Consider the following 23,578-nt stretch of genomic DNA (forward strand, 5'->3'; position numbering starts at 1 on the left):
TTGGGGTCCTTCAATAAAGAACTTAACTTAAAGGACTCAGGTTCCTTAGAGACCCAAATGGCATTGACATTGGTCACGTGATGGTAAAAAAAGCATTATTTGGGGGTCATCCAAAAGCACACAGGAAATGTGTAGTGTGAAAAAAATCTGCATGGATTTAAAAAATTTTTTGCATGGAAATAAACTTATTCTTTAACCCCATTTTCCCCCAATTTTTTGAAATGTCCTCATATGCTATAGAATGACTGCTTTTGAATGTATGAGAATCTTAAATAAAATTACAAGGTGATGCTTTACACCTGCAGCTCAGGTCACAGTTGGAGACCAGGAAGTTTCACTGGGAATCCTAGAATTAATCTCTCTGATGATCACACCCAAAATGAGTGACAGATTCAACAGGCACCTTGTTAAGGTATGCCTATTCACATGAACAGAGATAACCAGTGTCAGACTGCAACATACTGCATTGCAGCCAAGTTCAAATCCAACTCAGTCAGAAGAGTAGCAAGATTTTTCTAACTTTCACTGGCATAAACCTGGGGAATCTAATTTCCCATGAGGGTAAAGCTACATGCCTACTAGATGCTTTACAATGGCTACAACAAGGAATTCCTATTGGCTACATTTCATTAATTTTAAGACACTTTTTATCAGATGTTGACATTTCTGAAATGAATCTTATAACTAATAGTGTCTCAGATTCAATGAACTGCTGAGATTCTCTTCAGTTCTAAGTGTAGGCTTAAATTGCAGTTGTGCGAGTAAGGTAACCCTCTGTATATCCTTTGGAATTTGTTAAAAGATAAAGAATAAGGATGTTTAGCTATGAGAATGCACAGTATTTTGTTAAAATAATCTCGGCACAGTGGGTTAAGTCACTGCTTGTAACACCAGCATTCCCATATTAGAGCACCAATTTGAGTCCTAGCTGCTCTGCTTCTGATCCAGCTCCCTGCTAATTTGTCAGGGAAGGCGGTGGAAGGCAGTTCATGTACTTGGGTGCCTGCTACCCATGTAGAACACCCAGACGAAATTCCAGACTCCAGGGCCCAGCAGTTGTGGCCACTTGGGGAGTGAAACAGCAGGTTGAAGATCTCTCTCTCACTCTCGTGCTCTTTCAAATAAATATATAAAAGAAAAAATAAATTAATAAATCTTTAAGAAAAAAAAAAGCCCTCTCACACCAGTAACCACTCAAGTTGGCTGTTCTGTTTAATGTTTACAATCCATGCCTCTAGGGAGTGATGTTTTCCCTGTGTCACCTACTCAGGCAATATGTCCATCAAGTGGGTCTCGTATCCTTAGAACTGATTTCCACACGTGCTTGTATGCCTAGCACAGTGTGCGACCACCATGGAAACCAGATGTACAGTCTATTCAACAAGACCCCCAGAAGAATACATTTTCTGAAATGGAGAGAAACAGCACATTAACTGATTCTAAATTTCCATAGGAGAATGCAGCGTTCAATAACGCTGCAGTCACGGAGGGGGATGGAGCAAATTTAAGGGCCAGTCATGAATCTTCTTCCCTGCTGGGGCACCCTTTTCTCCAGGGAGCAGGAGAGGGGTGTGCGGGGTTGATATTTTCTCACCAACAATGGAGCTCTTGTTGGTGGCACCAAATGCTGTAGCAGTTTTAATACCTTAGTTAAAATCTGGCAGTTGTTTTTTTTTTTTTTTTCCTTTTTAATACAAGCAGAGACTCCTGTTAGAATTAGTGTGAGTCATACACCATAAACATTCAGCGCTCAAATCCCTGTGGGTTTGGAGCGCCGAACGCCGCTGTACACTCAGTGTTTGCAACTGCGATGCAGAATGCCTGAAAACATATGTTACGCTCTCTAGCATCAAGTAACGGTACAGTATTCTAAAAAAAATACATACTATAAAGTAAACCATTCATAAATTCCAACGTGATGCCAGTTATGTTAAAATGTTGACTACATCATTTAATTCTCATGCATAATCCTATTTCATTGTTTCAACCAAATAACAAAAAAAAATCTAGGGAAAAATATATTCAAAAGCACACGCATACACACAAGTATTCACATGTATTTATGTAACCACCTGCTTAACAGATCTGGCCTCATTAAAAATACTGAGATTTCCAGGAATTCAAAATCGTCTCCAACACATGTAAGGGTACATGGGACTTAGGAGAGCAAAGATGTTCGTGTGTATTTTCAAACAGCCAAGCCAGAAAAACAATAATTTTGCATCTAAATTCTCAGCTGGCAAACTGTACTCTCTAGAATAATGAACTTTCAATTCAATTATAATTAACAGGCTATAGACTTTCACTCTAAACAGAACAACACTAAGAGTAGGCAACTTGAAGGCAGAAATCAGAAACGCATATTCATGATAATCACTCATAGCTGATATGTGCAGAAATTTAAGAGAAATGCCTTTCTCCCTCTTCAAACATTAAAGCAAAAGAAAATCTGTCAGTTAGGATTCATTACAGAAAAATAAAATGTCTAAAATAAAGTAAGGCCAAGGAGAAGCATTTTCATATACCTTAATGAGTGTTAAGTCACAGAAGAGCAACAGACTCAGTATTTGATGGTGATTTGAAAAGTTCATGAGAAAATGGAATCGAAATTATGTTAAATTTCAATGTAGGGGGAAAAATGTGAAATCCTATGCATAGGTAGGGTTTTCAAAAAGTTTATAGAAAATGCATATTAAGAAAAAAAAACAATGCATGGATTTCAAAATTGTTTACAACAACGTAAATTTAGTTTTACTTCCCATACTTTGGACAGTGGTTTTCATGTTGCCGAGAGCCCTGGGTGGGTCTGCTGACCACAGAGACTGCTCCAAGAGAACTTTGCTGCACTGACATCACTGTGGAACACAAAGCTTGTGTATGCTCACCACTGCTTCAAACACCTTCACGACGAAGGCTGCCAGAAATGTGCTACAGAAATTCTTTAAGCACAGATTGGGATACAAACTTGTTAGCATGTTCTAGTCATGTGTCTTGGTGCACACTGAGAAAAATTCTTTGTTCATACTGCCCCACTCTGGTCAAAAAGGAGAAAATTAGGTCGGCCCTTGAAAGTGTTTCTAGCATTACACGCAAATTCATGTAAAAGGTGTCTCATTAAAAGATGATGTTTTCCAAATGGGAAAAGGATCCGGAGGTATGTAATTTAGTCTAAAAGTGCCAGCAAATGTGCCTTTTACCTCTTTGATTAACAAGTAAGGGGGAAATATGACTGTTAACACCATTAATTCCACAGACATACCTATTACATATACCTATTACAATTCTTGTGTAAGAACAGAACATAATATATCAATGCATAATGCTACCTACATCTACGAATGTAAATTTTAAAAGACTACCTTATCAGACCATGCATATGATTTCAGATGTGAAAATACAGAAAATGCTATGATTAGGAAGCACCACATTATAATTATTATTGTTTTATCTCAAATAGAAATGACATAGCATTAAAGCTACTGAAATTCAAATGCCAAAAATGTCACAATGATATTGAAAAGCCAGCCTAAGAAATTTATAAATTCCTAGTCAGAGTAGCTGTTTGATTCTAAGTTGTTTATCTGGATCTAGTAGTTAATGATGATAATAACAGAGTAAGAGGAGGAGGAGGAGGTAGAGGAGGAGGAGGAGGAGTGGTAGCAATAGTGATGGCAGAGGGCAGCATTTATTACCCATTTGTTGTGCCAAGCACTTGTCTATACTCTATACATGTATTATTAACTCATTCACCTTCATAACGGAACTACAAATTGGGCTCTGCTCTTATCGCCATTTTACAGACAAGTAGAACAACAGACAGAATTGGTAACCTGATCAATGTTATGCGACTTAAATAAGTGGCAATTCTAGGATTCAAACGCAGGCAGCTGATAGCTGAGAAAACAAACTAAAACAAAAGCAAAGGCCCAGGCAGTCTGATGAGGGCACCCCAGTTCTTCCATTATGCTGTATATAAATATGGAAAGGTAAGAGTCACTTACCTTCATTGCTCAATGTTTCTATTTCACCAAGAACAATACGCAATGCTTTGTCTATACTTCTGCTTACTGTCAAAATCATATCAATAAGCTACATGTTAATTAAGTGTGTAACACTCTAACATAATAATAAAGACCAGTATAAGCAAACGCTATATAAGAGCACACATTATCTTTATGTGTATATGTGTTATCATATGTATACAAGGGAAAAAAGTGTTTAAAGTCTGAGATAAAAGCAGCTGTTCATTTTTTTTCTGGGCCATAACTGCTTTAAATTATGCCAGTTAAGACCCTTGAGTGTTTTTCATTTAGTACTAATGACCTACTTGCCACCTTTTTAAATTACCTGAATCTCCATCCACAGCTTCAACCCGTGTGACAAATTCACCTGGACTTTGATTTTCTTTAACTGAAGCTTCATACACACGCTGCTTAAACACTGGTGCCTCATCATTTACATCGAGCACGGTGATGGTCAAGGTCTGGGAGGAGGAGAGAGCAGGGATGCCATTGTCCAGCGCCAGCAGGGTCAGTGTGTGCTGACTTGTAGTTTCATAATCCAAGGGGCAGGCGGTGGTCAGTAAGCCTGTTTGGAAAGAGAAGAGAGGCAGTATGTAACGAGTCTTCTTTATAGACGTCAAGCTTACTTCCCCTTATCTTTTACTTGATAATGATTCCGATGTTTATTTGGTAAAGAATGAATCACACTAAACTTATACATTAGTAGAATAAAATGTTAATGTCTTTAGTTTGAAAAGTCACCCCAAGGGGCCAGCATTGAGTACAGGGGTTAAGTCCCTCTAGGAATGCCCACATCCCACATGGGAGTGCCTGTTTTGAGCACTGGCTACGTGGTTTCTGGCAATGTGCTTCCTAGGAAGTAGCAGGTAATGGCCCAAGTATTTGGATCCCTGTGTCCTATATAGGAGACCCAGATGCAGTTCCTGGCTCCTCGTTTCAGCCTGGCTATCTTGGCTGTGGTGGGCATTTGGGGAGTGAACCACTGAATGGAAGATCTCTATGTCTCTCTGCCTTTCAAATAAAAAGGAAAGCAAATACAAATTTTTAAAAAGAGAAAGAAAACCCATCCCAGTTACAATATCTATTCTATACCATCAACTGAGAGAATTGCACCCTAAAAATTAACTACCTACCCAACATTAACCTTCATTTTAAAATATATCTATGATATTAATAACAGAATTTTCATCTCACATGATACATCTAATTTAAAGGTGAAAAAGTTACAAAATTGCAACCACATTCTCTAAGACATTTGACTGTCTTTTTAAAACTAACAGTGAAGAACAAAGATATTCATGACAATAAGTCACAAATAAGATGTTCTCTCTATCTGCTGCCCTATAGCAGTATAACTCATGTAGCCTTTATAGGATACAAATTTTCACATTTTTCTTTCCAGGATTGCTGCTTGCTCCTGCTATCCTATAACAACTTTTCTTCAAATAATTAAAGGTGTTGACTGAATCAGATTTTATGAGATTGTTTTTCAGTAATTACAGGTCATTTTATTCTTCATGGCCATAGCCACTGAAAAATTCACTGTGTCTTCTATATAAGAAATCTGAGCCTTATGCAAGACATAAACAAGAGTGTCAAATTGTTAAGTCAACAACAGGAGTCACTATGCACTTACTCCCCATGAAGGATCTCTGTCCTTAATGCGTTGTACAATGTGAATTAATGCTATAACTAGTACTCAAACAGTATTTTACACTTTATGTTCTGTGTGGGTGCAAACTGATGAAATCTTTACTTAGTATATACTAAATCGATCTTCTGTATATAAAGATAATTGAAAATGAATCTTGATGTGAATGGAATGGGAGAGGGAGCAGGAGATGGGAGGGGTGCAGGTGGGAGGGAAGTTATGGGGGGGAAGCCATCGTAATCTATAAACTGTACTTTGGAAAATTATATTTACTAAATAAAAGTTTAAGAAAAAGTGAAAATACAAGAAAAAAGAAATCTGAGCCTTACGCAAGAAAAAAACACATGCCATCTCCTATGCGCACATTTGGCGAGTATCAGTTGATGTCTTTCAAGAACGTCTCAATGACGTTTAAACAGCAAGTGCGCTTGCTCGAAATCCACGGTGCTTCTAGCACTGAGACACAATGCTAGTCGTGTCTCAAACAGACCTTCCCCAGCCATCCTGGAAGACGTTCTGAGTCCTGCTGAAACAGGCCCGTGGGGAGCCCCAGCGCCACAAGCAGTCAGCAGCCTGTGTCTGGGCTATCTGTCAGTGGACATGTAGGTGGTGTCCACACAAACCTCAGAATGGAACCATATGTACAGGATTTAATACATATTTTGATGAAATTTCCCAGCAGAATATAGCCAGGCTACAGCCATGACATCCAAATCCTACATGTGCAGTCTCAACTCCAATAATGCTCTAACAGTTGGGCCAGATGCTATACATCTGAGATTTATTTTTTAGGCTCATGTGTGAATGATTTTATTTTTTTCAGAAAATGCAATGATGATCCATTAATTTTCCAATATCCCCTGAAGAATCAGGCAGAGATAAGTTTATTTCAGAATTCACAAGGCAGACACGTTGTCCTTACACTCTTCTATCAGACTACATAAAGATTTGGGAGGGCATCTGGCAAGGTGGTTAAGATACCGCACCCTACATCAGAGTGTCTTGGTTCAAATCCTGGCTCTGATTCTGACTTTGGTTTCCTGCAATGCACTCTGGGAGGCAGCAGTAATGGATCAAGTACATGAGTCCCTGCCACCCAAATGGGAGACCTGGATTAAGCTGTGGGTACCTGAGTTAAGCCTGGCCCAGCATTGGCTGGGGCAAGCATTTGGGGACTGAACCACAAAATGGAAAATTTCTGTCTCTTTGCCTTTCAAATAAAATGAAAATAAATGAATTTTACAATCATAGTATCACTTCTTTGAAAAAAAGCACATGAAGGGGCCAATGTTGTGGTGTGGTGGGGTAAGCACTGCCTGTGATGCTGGTATCCCACAGGCATGCTGGTCTTTGTCCAGGCTGCTGCACTTCCGATCCGGCTACCTGGTAATGAGCCTGGGAAAGCAGTGGGAGATGGCCCAAGTGTTGGGGCCCCTGCCACCCATGTGGGAGACCTGGAAGAAGCTCCTGGCTCCCAGCTTTGGCCTGGCCCCAGCCCTGGCTGTTGTGACCATTTGGGGAGTAAACAGTGGATAGAATAGCAATCTCTCTCTGTCTCTCCCTCTGTTTATAAAACCCTGCTGTTCAAATAAATAAGTTTCTAAAAAAAAATCCACATGAAAATGTATGGTGGATTATCTGGCACCATAGTGTCAGCAGGAGAAGTTAAGTGACAGTGAGTGACATTTCTAGAGAGTACTTGATTGTGAGTGAATGCTTCTGAGAAAAATAAAAGGTCCCAACTGATGTGAAAGAGAGGGTCTCACTGTGCAAATGAATTCAACAGGCAAACATTTCATATATTATTTCCTACCATTTAACAGACACATGCCTGCGGGCTCTAAAAGATAAATTTTCATAATGACATCTTTGAATAATGCTGTGGATCTGTCATCTTCTTAACTTGGTAAAATCTTCTGTCCTGTGGGGACCCACAGTGGAGACAAGGATGTTTGCCATCGTATATTCATGAAACGAGAGCTAGCTATAGGAGCCGGCGCGTGGCTCACTTGGTTAACCCTCCACCTGCGGTGCTGGCATCCCATATGGGCGCCAGATTCTGTCCCAGTTGCTCCTCTTCCAGTCCAGCTCTCTGCTGTGGCCAGGGAGTGCAGTGGAGGATGGCCCAAGTGCTTGGGCCCTGCATCCACATGGGAGACCAGGAGGAAGCACCTGGCTCCTGGCTTTGGATTGGCACAGCGCTGGCCTTAGCAGCCATTTGGGGAGTGAACCAATAGAAGGAAGACCTATCTCTCTCTTTCTCACTGTCTATAACTCTACCTGCCAAATAAATAAAAAAAGAGCTAGCTATAAGGCGTAGTTAATATCAAGAAACAGGCCGACTGAAATTGGTTCTCCAAAGATGGTACTACCACTGTGCTTATTCTACATATTTGTGTAAATTGAAGGTATAGCAAGTCAAAAGATTTTCATTAATCTATTTGGGATGTAAATATGTATATGGGGAGAGAGACACACAGAAACAGTGAGAGAACACGTTCCCTCATCCCCTGGCTTACTCCCGGATGTCAGCAACTGGGCCTGAAGCTGGGAGCAGAAACTCAATCCAGGTCTCCCACGCAGGTGGCAGGAACCCTTGACTTAGCCATCACCACTGCCTTCCAGGGTCGTCTTTGGAGAAAGCTGGAGTCAGAAGCTGGAGCCTGGAACCATACGCAGACACCCAGATAGTCCAGTACAGGACGTGGGTACACTAACAGGCCTTTTGTTCTGTTGGGGGAGGGGGCAAGGAATCTTTCCTCTACTGGTTCACTCCCCAAATGCCTGCAATAGCCAGAGCAAGGCCAAGTTGAATCCAGGATCCTGAAACTTAATCTGGGTCTCCCATGTGGGGGACCAGGACCCAGGTACTTGAGCCACTGCCTGCTGCCTCTAAGGTGTACACTAGCAGGTGTCTGGAATCCGAAGTAGAGCTGGGATTCAGCCGAGGAACTGTGATTTGAGATGTGGGCTTTTTTCATGAGGCCTGATGCCTCCCCCAAGCCAGGAATTTAAAGTGCACATGGGGGTGGGTATCACACCTAGTGAATCAGGTGCCAGCAAAGAAGACTGTATCGTATACTGCTGTGTGTGGGCTCATTCCCAGTCCAGCTCCTGACTCCAGCATGTCTACTAATGGGAGCCCTGGAAGACAGTGGTTATGTGTCAAGTAACTGGGTTCCTGCCATCCCCAGGGGAGAACTGAATTGAGTTCCTGACTCCCAGCTTCACTCAGGCCCAGTCCTGACTACCGCAGGCATCTGGGGAGTGAATCAGTAGATGGGGGTGGGGGGTCTCTCAAATTAAAAAAAATTTTAAAAGAAAATTTAAAGAGGAAAGTGAAAGGATTAATCTAAGCAAATGATGAGAGACATTAATTAAAAGTGACAGAAAAGGAAATAAAAATTCTCTAAATTGAAATGGTAGAAGTAAAATGGTCCCTGCTGGCAACCAATATGATTTAATATATAGATGACCTAAAGACCACCAAGGGGCCGGCACTGTGGCGTAGCGAGGGAAGTTACCACCTGCAGTGCCGGCAACCCATAGGGGTGCCAGTTCAAGTCCCAGCTGCTCCACTTCTGATTCTGTGCTCTGCTATGGCCTGGGAAAGCAGTGGAAGATGGCCCAAGTTCTTGGGCCCCTGCACCCACGTGGGAGACTCAGAAGATGCTCCTGGCTCCTGGCTTCGGATTGGCGCAGCTCCAGCCATTGCAGCCAATTGGGGAGTGAACCATTGGATGGAAGACCTCTCTCTCTCTCTCTGCCTCTCCTTTCTCTGTGTAACTCTGACTTTCAAATAAACAAATAAATCTTAAAAAAAAAAAAGACTCCACTAAATTAGCAGAATGGCAGGACACAAAATCAACATACAAAAGTCAAGGAAGTACCTGAAAAGGAAATTAGAGAAGCAACCTTCCTGATAATAATACCAAAGGGAATTAAACTCTTCAGAATAAACATAATGGGATGAGAAACTTGTATACTAAAACCCACAAAATACTGATGAAATTAATAAAGACACAATCGAATGGAAAGATATCCTGTGTTCATGATGTGCAAGACTTAACATTATTAAAATGCTCATGCTGTTAAAAGGATCTATAGATTCAATACAATCTTTATGAATATTCTTGTCTCATTTTTGAATAGAAAAAACAATCACAAAATTCATATGCAATCTGAAATGATCCCAAATAGCCAACAAAATCTTAAGAAAGAAGAATAAAGCATCACACTTCCTCATTTCAAAACATATTACAAAGCTACAGGAATCAAAACAGTATGTACTTGCACAGAGAAGGACATAAACACTAATGGAATGGAGTACACAGCTCTTAAACCAATCCAAATGTATGTGATCAACTGATGCTGGACAAGGGTGCCAGGGATACACAAAAATGAAAGGACAATTTTTTCAACAAGCAATCTTGGAATAATTGTATGTCCCCATGCCAAAGATGAGCAGGGCACTTGTTTTATACTGTATGTAAAATAAACTCAGAATGGGTTACAGAATTAAATGTAAGCCCTGAAACTATAAGACTCCTGGGAAAAAGCATAGAGAAAAAGCTTCACTGATATTGGTCTTGGCAGCGGCTTCAAGGACATGATAACAAAACTATAGGCTACAAAATCAAATAATGGTACAACACACAACTGAACATCTTCTTCCCAGTAAGGGAAAAGGCGACCTATGGAATGGGAAGAATATTTTTAAACTAACATATGTTTTTTTAAAAAATTTTATTTATTTATTTGAGAGGGAGAATTACAGAGAGGCAGAGAGAGAGAGAGAGAGAGGGAGAGACAGTCTTCCATCTGCTGGTTCATTCCCCAAATAGCCACAATGGCCAGAGCTGCACTGATCCAAAGCCAGAGCTGTTCTCTTCCAGGTCTCCCACGCAGGTGTAGGGGCCCAAAGACTTGGGCCATCTTCCACTGCTTTCCTAGGCCACAGCAGAGCTCGATCAGAAGTGGAGTGGCTGGGACTCAGCGCCCTGCTAATGTGCCTGGGAGGTAGTGAAAGATGACCCAAGTGCTTGGGCCCCTGCACCCATGTGGGAGATCATTTTGGAGTTTTGGTCTCCTGGCCTTGGCCTGGACCAGCTGTGGCCATTGCAGTCATTTGGGGAGTGAACCAGCAGATCAAAGATTTTTCTCTGTTCTCTCTTCCTCCTCCCTCCCTGTCACTCTGACTTTCAAAGCAAAAAAAAAAAAAAAAAAACTTTTTAAATAATCTGGCTGAAAAATGGACAATGAACCTGAATAGACACTTCTCCAAAGACAACATCCAAATGGCCAACAGATATATGAAATAATGTACAATGTCATTGGTGATTAGGAAATGCACATCAAAATCACAGTGAGACGTCATCTCACAACTATCAGGATGGGTATTAGGAAAAACAAGGGCCAGGCATTTGGCATAGCGGTTAAGAGACCACTTGGGATGCCCGTAGCCCATGTCAGAGTTCTTGGGTTTGAGTCCTGGCTCCAGATCCTGCCTCCAGTTTCCTGCTAATGTATATCTTGGGAGGCAGCAGGTGATGGATCAAGGAGTTGGGTCCCTAACACCCTTGTTGGAGACTTGCCTTGAGTTGATAGTTTGTGGCTTCTGCCTTGGCCCTGGGCTGGCTGTTGTGAGCATACGGGGAGTGAATCAATTGATGGAAGACCTGTTTGTGTGTGGGTCTCTCTCTCTCTTCAATAAAGTGAACAAAATAATTTTTAGGAAGAAAAAAAAAGACAGAAGTGTTTAGTAGAATGTGGAAGTCCTAGAACCCTTGCACACCACTAATGAGAATGAAAACTGTTGAAGCCACTGTGTAGACCAGTGTAGAGTTTCCTCAAAAAGACTAAAACTAAGGGTGGACATTGGCCATAGGGGTTAAGACATCTCCTGGGACTCCTGCACCCCACACGAGGGGACCAGAGTTTGACACCAAGCTCCAGTCTCTGACTCCAGATTCTTGCGAATGCATGTCCTGGGAGAAGGCACAGAGTGGCTCAAGTAATTGGGCTCCTGCCACCTGTCTGGGGGGACACGGATTGAGTTCCTGGCTCTTGGCTTCAGGCTCTGCCAGCGGCCACTGTAGGCATTTGGGGAGTGAACCAGTAGTTGGGGGTGCGCTCTCTCTGCCTTTCAAATAAATAAATGGATAGATAAATACTTTTAAAAATTAAAAACAGAGCTACCATATAAAACAAACAACTCCACTTCTAGATATTTGTCCAAAAGAATTGAAATTAGTCTTGAAAAACAGTAGCACTACGAGGTTCACTGTAGCACTGTTCACAGTGACCAAGATGAGGAAACAACTTAAATGTCTACCGGCATTCTGAGTGGATAAGAACAATCTGGTAAACACACACAATGGAATACTCTTTGGGGCCGGTGCTGTGGCACAGCAGGTTAAAGCCCTGGCCTGAAGCACTGGCATCCCATTTGGGTGCTGCTTCTATTCCCGGCTGCTCCTCTTCTGATCTAGCTCTCTGCTATGGCCTGGAAAAGCAGTAAAAGATGGCCCCAGTCCTTGGGCCCCTGCACCTGCATGGGAGACCCGGAAGAATCTCCTGGCTCCTGGCTTCGCATCGGCACAGCTCTGGCCGTTGCAGCTATCTGGGGAGTAAACCAGCGGATGGAAGACCTCTGTCTGTCTCTACCTCTCTCTGTAACTCTCTTTTAAATATAATAAAATATTTAAAAAAAAACAATGGAATACTCTTCAACCTTAGCAAATAAAAAAATTCTGCAGTATGTCACAACATGGAGGAACTTCGAGAACATTAGCCTTGGTATAATAAGCCAGCCCCAGAAAGGTAAATGCTACATGAGTCCACTTACATAAGGTATTTAAAAGAGTCAGATAGAATCAAAGAATGGAACTGTGGATGTCACAGGCTGAATGGAGGGGGGTGGGGGTGGGGGGCTCAAGTTTCAGTTATGCAAGATGAACAAGATCTAGAGACCTGCTATGCAACACGATACCCAGAGTCAACAGATTCGTACTGTACCTTTAAAACTTCGTCCAGGGAGTAGGACCCATGCTAAGTTTTTTCACCACAATAAAATATAACAAGAATTTTAGAAAACGCCATGAAGGACACCGCACCTGATGACTTGTCTAACGCAAAGGCCTTGTTTTCATTTCCCGAGAGGATGCTGTATGTGACTTTTCCATTCCTGCCCGCATCTGGGTCTCGAGCAGTGACACGGTGGACCAAGGAGCCCACCACTGCATCCTCTCTGACGTGGGCAACAGGGGAAGACACAATGGTGGGGCTGTGGTCATTTACATCCAGAATCACGACTTTGGCAATGAGGGATGCCACTCGCCGGTCCGTCACGTTCACAGCTTGGTCAGACGCAGTCACTGTCAGGGTGACAGTGGCAACACTCTCTCTGTCCAGGGCAGCTGCAGTGACCAGTGTGCCGAAGGAGGGGTGGATGAGGAATGGATTCACTCCAGGGTGGTGGGATTCAATGGAGTATTGAATTCTACTGTTCAAAAAACTGCCATCGCCGTCTTTGGCATTGAAGACGTATACCAGAGTCCCAATGGGGACATTCTCTTCCACGCTTATCACAATGAGCTCTTCCTGGAAAGACGGGGAGTGGTCATTCTGATCTTCCACGTCGATACTGAGGAAGACCGTGCTGCTCGGGATGGGGTCCCTGCTATAGTCTTTAGCGACCACTCGGAAAAGGTAATGAGATCTAAATTCATAGTCAAGTTCTTTGGCAAGGAACACGTCTCCTGTTGTGCTGTCGACGTCGAAGGGACCGTCGCTGTCATCTGCAGCGATGCTAAAATGCAACTTTCCATTATGATGCTGGAGGTGATCCGGGGGCTTTCTCAAGCTCATCACTTTGGCAGGCTTCAAGTTCTCTGGTATAACTAAATGTCTGATATTCTGAGCAATGGTAACTCTCCCTGTGGACAGTGGTATCACCTAAAGCAAGAACAAAATGGAGCTGTTAGTTTGGGGTATTTTTTAAAGACAGTTGAGCCAACACATGCTATGATAGTATAAAAGCTAATTCCTTTTCTTTTGTGTGATGTACATATGTTAATTGCTGAGAAAGCCTTTTTTCTATCATATAATCCCAGGATGTCTCAGAAGACGGAAAACTGGCAAGGTGCGACAGAATTTTCCACATTTCTGTCTGCTGTAACAGGTGAAATGAAAGCATGGTGAGGCCGTGCAACAGCTGAGTGGAATGGTGGCCGTGGTGTTCTTCACTGCAAATGCAGGCTCACGAGTGCTCTAAATCCTGGAGACCAGTCTACCCACAAGGTCATCTCTTTACATTGAAGGATCACGTGTCTTCAAAACAAGAAACTTGAAATATGACCTTGTAGACTTTTCTCAAAACCCACATATATTTAATCTAGGAAAGTATATAATTTAGAAATAGAACTCTTTGGGACACATAATTTTGAGTATGCACACACACACACACACACACACACACTGATTACCACGTGCATCAGCAAAAAAAAATATCTAGTTATGCATGGTCACCTTATTTTTGACTGGTTTGTGTTACTTTTTTTTCTTACTAAGAAAACTTCCTACAACTTGTTCACTCTCTACAATTAAAGGTAAGTCCTCAAATACATGTCTTGAGCAACTTTGCTAAGCTTTAAAAAAGTGCAAAAGAAAACACAATGTGATTTATCACATGGCCATGTGTTTACATACTAAATTCTCCCACAAATTTATTAGGCCCTTAAAGCTAGGAGTAAGTGAAAGGCAAGACACATTTGTTAAACGTAAAGCAACACAAATGCTCTTGCAGCAATGAACATCTTGTCAAGTACTGTATAAAGCTAATTTTTAAATTATTTAGATCTAAATACTCTGCAAGTAAAAACAAAATGGTAAATACATATGTATGATGTGTTCTTAAAATAATACTCATGCATTGACTGTATTGTCACTCTAGATGCCTGCATAAAAATGAAATGAGGAACCAGTGTTGTGATATAGTGGGTTAAGCCTCTGTCTGCAACAAAGGCAACCCATGTGCACACCGGTTCAAGTCCCAACTGTTCTATTTCTAATCCAGCTCCCTGCTGATGCACCTGGGAAAACAGCAGACAATGGTCTGAATGCTTGTGTCTTTGCTCCCAAGTAGGAGACCTGGAGGAAGCTCCTGGCTTTGGCCCGGCCCAGCTCGGGCCATTGTAGCCATTTAGGAAGTAAGCCAGTAAATGGGAGATACCTCTCTCTCTCAGTATCAAATGAAACCTTCAGAATACCCATCTGCGTTTTACCGGGATGACTTTACCTGAATATTAACAACTGCCTGCCCCTGAAGAGGAGGAACTCCCTGATCACTGGCGACAACAGTCATCCTGTAGGAGGCTCGATGATCGTATGAAAGGATCCTGGTTGTTCTTACTTCACCGCTGTTGGCGTCAATCTTAAAGTGATCAGATTGGTCTACACACACAGACACAAAAGTGAGAAGTCAGTGTTGACTGACAAGGCAGAAAACAGAGAATCAGTGAATCCAACATCTCTATGATCATCTGCAAGAGCGAAGGTAAAATCGCACTAACTCATAGGCAAGAAATATTTCAGATCTTTGAAAATATTATTATAGGAATTTTCAAGCATATAAAAAAGGAGAATGATAAAATGAACTCACATATGCCCACCAGCTAGTGCCAATAACAATCAATTCATGGGCAGTCTTATTTAATGTGCCATTTTTATACTCCCCGTCCCCAATTTTCTTTTGAAACAAGTCACAGAAGTCACATTATTTCCTCTGTATATATTTCAAGTGCATCTCCAAAAGATAAGGACTATTTTAACAAAATTACAGGAGCATATTACACTTTTAAAAAGGACTTCTTAATATCATCAAATGCCCAATAAGCTTTAATACATGTAATCATCTCACGAATATCTTTGTATTTTTTGTTCCAATTAGGATCAAAATTAAGTCCATTTATTGCATAGTTCTTCAGTCTATAGATTCTTGCCATTTGAGTCCTTTTTCCCTTGCAATTCACTGGTTGAAAAAACAGCATCATGTTTATCTAGATTTGGCTGCTGCATCTCCAGTACATAGTTTATGAAGTTCCTCTGTCCAATGTGTTTTATTTAAATTGGGCGGTAAAACTAGAGAACTCTCTAGGCTCAGGCTTGATTTTTTTTTTTTTTGGCAAGATTACATCACACATGCTGTGCTTCCCTTCAGAGGTATGTGTCTGGCTGCCTTTTGTTGCCAATATTGGCCCTTGTTGATACACAGCCCAGATCCCCTAAGGGTTCATTAAGTGTTGCAAAGCGTAGTATTCTGGTTTATTGTCTCTTCTGCATTGATTAGCTGGATTATTTCAATAAAGAGAAACTTTCTCCCATCTCCTTTTTGGGCAACTCAGTAAAACAGTTCACAAATGAATACCACACTAATGAATACCTCTGAAACCCACGTTTCGTTCCCTTACAGTAAGTCTGTGCTACACCCTACACTTTTCCTTATGAATCTTTTTCTTTTTAGATTTTTATTTATTTATTTGAAATGCATGGTTACAGACACACACAGACACACACACACACACACACACATCTTTTACCCACTGGTTCATGCCCCAATCAACAGCCAGAGGGGGGCCTAGTGGAAGCCAGCAGCCTGAACTCAATCCGGGTCTCCCACATGGGTGGCACTTGAGCCATTTTCTGCTGCTTTCCCATGTGCATTCGCAGGGGGTTGGATCAGAAGCAGAGCAGCCAGGGCTTGAACCTAGTGCTCACATGGGATGTGGACATCTCAGGTGGTGGCTTAACCTGCTGCACCATAATGCTGGCCCCTTTCTTTGTGAATTTACTAAGGTGAATGAGGACTTTCTTTTTCAAAGGTTCTGAGTGGTTAAAATGCTAGCGAGCTCTGGTGTTGGCAGGCTGCCCAGGAAAGGTGCTACCTTGGCCCCAGTGATTGCCTGTAGCATCTTTCGGATCTTGCGTGAAGATGATCAGCTCACCTGCAGGCAGGGGCAATGCTGATTCTTGCTTTCCTATGTATGCATCAAATGTAACGAAGAAACAGTGTCTTTAAAAATACTATAAAGCACTAGGGTTTTTTTTTCAAACTTTGTTTTAAACTTTTGTCAAATAAATTGTTAGGAATGATACACTACTATAGTTTTAATAATCTATGACTATTTTAAAATTTAGCACACATGAATGAAATAGATATATTTTCATTTGGTTATTGTTTATAGCCGTTGCCTATATTCCTGATGAACTAAGGTCATTTTACTTTTTATTTGTTGAACTCCTTATTTAGTGGAGTATTAAGCCTTTGACAGTAACAAATTTAAAATATGCTATCTCAAAAATAAAAAAATAGAAAGTTAAAAAATAGCCTAACACGTGGTACCAACTAAATTTAATGACAGGAGCAAACCTGTCACCACGAAAATAAAGACACAGAAGTGGGGCTGGTTTTGCAGCGTGAAGTATAAAGCCACCAGGGGCATCCCATATGGGCACAAGTCCGGCTCCCAGCTGCTCAACTTCCTTCTGATCCAGCTCCTGGTTAACAGCCTGGAAAAACAGAGGAAGATGGGCCGAGTGCTTGGGTCCCTGCAGCCACATGGTGAAGTTCCTAGCTCCTGGCTTCAGCCAGTCCCAGCCCCAGCCCCTCTCTCTAATTCTGACTTTCACATAAATAGATAGATCTTACACACACACACATAAAAGTATGCCTGTCTTAATGAAGTTCCTATGTTTACATACATAGGCAGATACACATACGTGGCATTTTCTGGGTATGATCAACTCTAACCTCAAGAGTATCCTACATGGATGTTTACAGATTCTTGGCATTCACAATCACGTTAAATACCACTTCTTACACAATAACTACCACCTTCTTTTCAATAAAAGATGATTTGTACTTCAGCTTACAGTAAATTAGTCATTAGAGATGGATGGTTACTATTTAGGGGTGAGGAATCTTTTTTTTTCTATCAAGAGCCATTTTTATAACATCATTCATGGGCCATAAAATATTATCAGTTTAAAATTAGCACACTAAAAATATATTGAATTTGAATTTCGAGTCTTGCCTGCAGTGGCCTAGGCAGGGCCAGACCAAATGATTCCATGAGGCTTCATATGGCTTGTGGGCCACATATTCCCCACCCCAACAGGATATAGATTTCTTTAAAGAAGATTTGCTTATTTTATTTGAAAGGCACAGTTACAGAGAGAAAGGGAGACACACACAGACAGACAGACAGAGAGACAGAGAGAGACACAGAGAGAAATTCCATCCACTGTTTTACTCCTCAAACAGCCACAACAGACTGAAGCCAGGAGCCAGGAGCTTCTTCCGGGTATTCCCATGCAGGTGCAGGGGCCCAAGAAGTTGGGCCATCTTCTACCGCTTTCCCAGCTGCAGCAGGGAGCTGGATTGGAAGCAGAGCAGTTGGGACTCGAACTGGTGGTCTTGCAGGAGGCAGCTTAATCCAGTATGCCACAGTGCCAGCCCCAGGACATAGATTTTTCATTAAGGTTTTGAAATAAATTCTTCTTTCTTTCTTCTTCCTTCTTCTTTTTTTAAGAAAATAGCTGTGATTCTTGACAAAGAAAATGTATTTTATCTCTAAATTGGTGTTATTTTTCAAAGTTAACTACGGTAATCTGGATAATCACGGTACCAAGCTAAAAGAAAGAGGGAATTCTGTAGATTCTTATCCTTGTATGAACAGTGCCTTTTACCTGAAGCTACTGAATAGATCACTTCTGCATTGTTTCCTTCATCAAGATCCTTTGCAAACACAGTTGTGACCAACATATTTACGGGTTGGCCCTCCAGAACCTGTCATTAAAACAAAAGGCTTGCGGTGAGTCGGTGCATCTTAACACACTAGTGTATAATAGTAGACCTTTAAATGAGGGTCTGCATCACACACAGCATCGTTTAGCTACTTAAAATGTACTGAGAACCCACAGGAAACCCTACGTAGAATTCAAGTGTCTACCATGTGGAGCTAAGTGAGTGCTGCACTTTTTAATCTGAATGAATTATCCAAAACATTTCAACAAATTCTGGGGGAAAGAATCATTTATCAGTTTCTAAGGATATTGTTTAAAAAGTTGTGATGGATTAAAACACACTTAAGAGGAATAGGAACCTGTCTTTCAGGCAACATATCTCAGCGAGCAGGAATATTGAAATGCATGTGTAGAATTCAAATTCCAACGTTCAGAAGCCAACTCCGCAATTAAGCTTTGGGTGTTTAAACGACAGAACTGTAATTAAAACATTATAAAAGCAATGTGTTTGGATACAAAGGGCAAACTTCCTCGTTGTTATAAAACAATTAGAGGTACCAACCCAAACAGCACATGCATCCATTTCTCTCTCTCTCTGTCTTGTTCTACAGCATGTGCAGAATCTCTAGGTCTTCTAGAAATGTATGCATCGCCACACCAAGATGAGTTCGATAAATTCACAGCTTTTACCACAAGATGGTGCTCAAAACAAGTGACTGAGCCCATTCTGCATTCACTGCAAGGCCGCCCCACTCCACCAACCTTGACGTGCAATTCTTCTCCAGGGAGACACTGTGGGAAAAGGGGCCTGTTGTCATTGACATCCGTGACTGTGACATAAACCGCCATGGTGGCGTTCCGCGGTGGGGAGCCGTGGTCCGTCACCAGGACCGTCACCTGGTGGTGCGTCTGATGCTCACGATCCAGTGCCACCCAACTGATCAATTCACCTGAGGAACACAGATGTTTACACTGGGTGTCAGCATACTGGCATGGAGAACTGCCCGCAAAATCAATCACAGTGAGCGAAATCAAACAGTCGGCTTGGAGCAAAACTTCCGGGACCGCATACTGGCAGCATGAACGGATGTTCCGAAGTGGCTCTTGAAAACGTCACTTCAAATTTGTCATACTCTGCATTTCAAGTGTCTATCGTCAACCATTCCAACTTTTTAAAAAATGATACAATCTTTGCACAAATTTAGTAATAAGATTCAAAATGACTGCTTATCTCTGTTGTTGCTGTATGAGGCTACTTCAAAAAGTGAATGGAAAGTTGGCATTAGATGATGAGCTTATTTTGATGCAAAAAAACTTTTGAAATTCATTCATAGTTTTTTTTTTTTTTTTTCAAACCTGCATTTTTAAAACCCCTTGTATAGAATAGTGGAAGGTTTGAGTCCCAGTTGCTCCACTTCCAATGCCTTCCAGCTCCCTGCTAATGTGCCCAGGAAAGCAGTACAAGATGGCCCAAGTGCTTGGGCCCCGCACCCACATGGGAGACCTGGAAGAAGCTCATGGCTCCTGGCTTCGGATTGGTGCAGCTCTGGCCATTGTAGCCATTTGGGAAGTAACCAGCAGATGGAAGATAGAAGACCTCTCTCTCTCTCTTTTTTTTTTTTCTTTTAATTTTTTGACAAGCAAAGTTAGACAGTGAGAGAGAGAGAGACAGAAAGAAAGGTCTTCCTTCCATTGGTTCACCCCACAAATGGCCACTAAGGCCGGTGCGCTGTGCCGATCCGAAGCCAGGAGCCAGGTACTTCCTCCTGGTCTCCCATGCGTGTACAGGGCCCAAGGACTTGGGCCATCCTCCACTGCCCTCCCAGGCTAAAGCAGAGAGCTGGACTGGAAGAAGAGCAACCAGGACAGAATTGGCGCCCCAGCCAGGACTAGAACCCGGGGTGCCGGCGCTGCAGGTGGAGGATTAGCCTAGTGAGCTGTCCCTACCTCTCTCTTTCTCTATCTCCCTCTGTAACTTTTTCAAATAAATGAATTAAAAAAAACACACACACAAATATAATCATGGAAAGAAACGTATTTTGTAAGCTTTAAATTATACACAATGGTAATTGCTATCACACGTTAACAGTAATATCTTCTGAAAAATCAAGCGATGTTCCTTTGGTAATAGTTTGTCATATATAAAGTGTTTTTTTTAAATCTCACAAAGTAAATGTGTAGCAGTAAATAGCAACATCCTGAATAATTCTTAATGCTTTTCCAAGCCTTGTTTTACAAATCCTTGCCTAGAACTATACTGTCTTTGGCAATTTCTCCCAGGCTTCAGCCCTGGAGAGCCAGGCATAAAAATCACAGCTGACTTTCTCTGTTGGCAACATGTCCAGCAGCCCAACGGCTGCTGTGAGGCACAGCCAAGGCACTGGTTTCTTCACTACTTAATGGCAAAAGTCAACATGAAGAGCTCCCACCAAGCATTCTTATCACTAAGGATTTGTCCTCCTCAAGTAAATAAAGTGGCATTGCATTTTTTTAAAAGCTTAAATGATGAACAAAAAATTTATATTTGGGTAAATTGCTAGATTGGTGAGCCTAACACAGTGTTCACTTTATCTGTTTGCTGTATAAACTGTATTTATAACTGTGGCTTTAATAAAAATTATACCCATAACTGCATTTTTAAAGTCCTAAATTGCAATGCCAAACTTTTTCTTAAATCTTTTCAGACAAATTGATAGGAAATACATATTACTATAGTTTTAATGATTTTATGACTTTTAAAATTTATGAGTGAGGTTGAGCACTTTTTCATTTGATTATTGTTTTCTGCTAGATTGTGGTCTTCTTTTTATTTGATGAATCCTTAAATATTACTTCAAAACTAATTAATAAAATATTAAGTTAAAAAATTAAGTTCCAAACTGTAATTCCTTGCAAACTCTAAATCCTGAATCGCAAGCTCATGTTTTACAAGGATATTTCCAAAGCTTGTGACAAACGGAATTAAGAGAGGACTTTATTTTGATACAGAATATTCTGAAATCCATGCATAGTTTTTTCATAATGCACACGTTCCCAGAACTTGTTTGAAGCCCCTTCATACTTTGTGAGCAGACTCCAATCAACATGTAGAAGTTGCCTGAAGGAGGGACATGCAAAAGACCAGAGACTCAGCCTGGGGCCAGGATGGGTGAGTCCAGGGGAGGTTCTACAGGAGCAAGAGCCCTGGTCACCAGGACGAGTGCTCAAAGCACCAGGCCAGGAAGGACATTTTCTCTGAAAATGGAAATATTGCTTAGCCTCTCAGCACCCTTGGTCCATGTTACCTCTCTCCATTCCTGGTAAGCAAATCAAGCTCTGGAGTTAAGCTACTTGCTTGAAGTCATTCGATGAAAGGAAGATTGGGCCGGCACCGTGGCTCAGTAGGCTAATCCTCTGCCTATCGGCGCCAGCACTCCAGGTTCTAGTCCCGGTCGGGGCGCCGGATTCTGTCCCGGTAGCCCCTCTTCCAGGCCAGCTCTCTGCTGTGGCCCGGGAAGGCAGTGGAGGATGGCCCAAGTGCTTGGGCCCTGCACCCCATGGGAGACCAGGAGAAGCACCTGGCTCCTAGCTTCAGATCAGCGCGATGCGCTGGCCGCAGTGCGCCAGCCACGGTGGCCATTGGAGGGTGAACCAATGGCAAAAGGAAGACCTTTCTCTCTCTCTCTCTCTCTCTCTCTCTCTCTCATTGTCCACTCTGCCTGTGGGGGAAAAAAGAAAAAAAAGAAAAAAAGAAAGGAAGGAAGATTGGACATGTAGTCTCCTGAATTTGGGCGCTGGATTAACTGCAGCAGGAAGATCACAAGGGAAACACCATAGTTTGCATATTAAAAAAAAATAAATTGCAAAATGAAGGAGAAGACAGAGAACACTTTTTAGCCCTGCCGAGTCAAGTGCAGGCAGGGCCGCTCTGTATCCTGGGAGGTGGGTGTCGTGCAGAAGGGGCTCCTCCTAAGGGGTCAATGGAGCTGAAACCCCGTCTGTCTGCACCCTTCCTTGGAAGCCACACGCCCTGGGGCAAAGGTCCTATCTGCTGATCTCCCACTCACACCCTGGGACCCTTGAAATCCAGGCTTGAAAAACGTGATAAGCGGCCAGCGCTGCAGCTCACTAGGCTAATCCTCCACCTGCGGCATGGGCACACCGGGTTCTAGTCCCGGTCGGGGCTCCAGATTCTGTCCTGGTTGCCCCTCTTCCAGGCCAGCTCTCTGCTGTGGCCCGGGAGGGCAGTGGAGGATGGCCCAAGTGCTTGCGCCCTGCACCTGCATGGGAGACCAGGAGGAAGCACCTGGCTCCTGGCTTCAGATCAGCGCAGCATGCCGGCCATAGCGGCCATTGGGGGGGTGAACCAAAGGAAGGAAGACCTTTCTCTCTCTCTCTCTCACTGTCTAACTCTGCCTGTCAAAAAAAAAAAAAAAGAAAAAGAAAGAAAGAAAGAAAGAAAGAAAAGAAAAATGTGATCAGCACTGCATTCAAGTTCCTGACCTCTGAATGGCAGGCACAGCAGGTGCACAGGCCACCTACACTTGGCACCTCCTGGATCCTATAAGACCGAGGCTTCCTCTCACCTCCCACCCATCCTGTGACTATGGGCTCTCTGCGCCTCTGCTTACCTGGCTACAGATTGCAGTGTAAATGTGTTTCTTGAAAGTCCTGGTGAATTTATGGAATACTAATTTTAAAATATTATTATATTTTAAAATTTTTTATATTTAATTTTTAACTTAAGACCTCAGAAAATCTCACTGTCATTCTTCCTCTTTTGCCCCCAGCTTCCTTACAGGAAGGGCAATCGTTCCCAAGAGGGAGTCTGAAAGTTTAACTAACGGGTTGACTTCCAGTTTTACATCAATGACATTAATATTTCATAAACTATGTTTTGCCGTGGGGCCATCGCTGAGGCGCATCCCATATGGGCGCCGGTTTGAGACCCGGCTGCTCCACTTCTGATTCAGCTGTCTGCTGTGGCCTGGGAAAGCAGTAGAAGATGGAAGATGGCCCAAGTCCTTGGGCCCCTGCACCCACATGGGAGACCCAGAGGAAGCGCCTGGCACTGGCTTCAGATCGGTGCAGCTCCAGACATTACAGCCAACTGGGGAGTGAA

General features: G+C 42.3%; 1 protein-coding gene across 2 annotated transcripts in view; it reads right to left on the reverse strand.

Moving 5' to 3' along the window:
* DCHS2 (dachsous cadherin-related 2) overlaps positions 1–23,578 on the reverse strand; it is a 312,281-nt gene that overhangs the window by 69,226 nt on the left and 219,477 nt on the right. For both annotated transcript variants that reach the window (XM_051819958.2, XM_051819960.2), the window contains exons 6-10: positions 19,240–19,427; positions 18,421–18,520; positions 14,972–15,126; positions 12,789–13,629; positions 4,348–4,587 (exon numbers count right to left, since the gene is read on the reverse strand). In XM_051819958.2, the coding sequence (XP_051675918.2) occupies positions 4,348–4,587; positions 12,789–13,629; positions 14,972–15,126; positions 18,421–18,520; positions 19,240–19,427 (1,524 nt within the window). The remainder of the gene's footprint in view (positions 1–4,347; positions 4,588–12,788; positions 13,630–14,971; positions 15,127–18,420; positions 18,521–19,239; positions 19,428–23,578) is intronic.

This window comes from Oryctolagus cuniculus, chromosome 8, assembly GCF_964237555.1.
Source record: "Oryctolagus cuniculus chromosome 8, mOryCun1.1, whole genome shotgun sequence".
NCBI lineage: Eukaryota > Metazoa > Chordata > Mammalia > Lagomorpha > Leporidae > Oryctolagus > Oryctolagus cuniculus.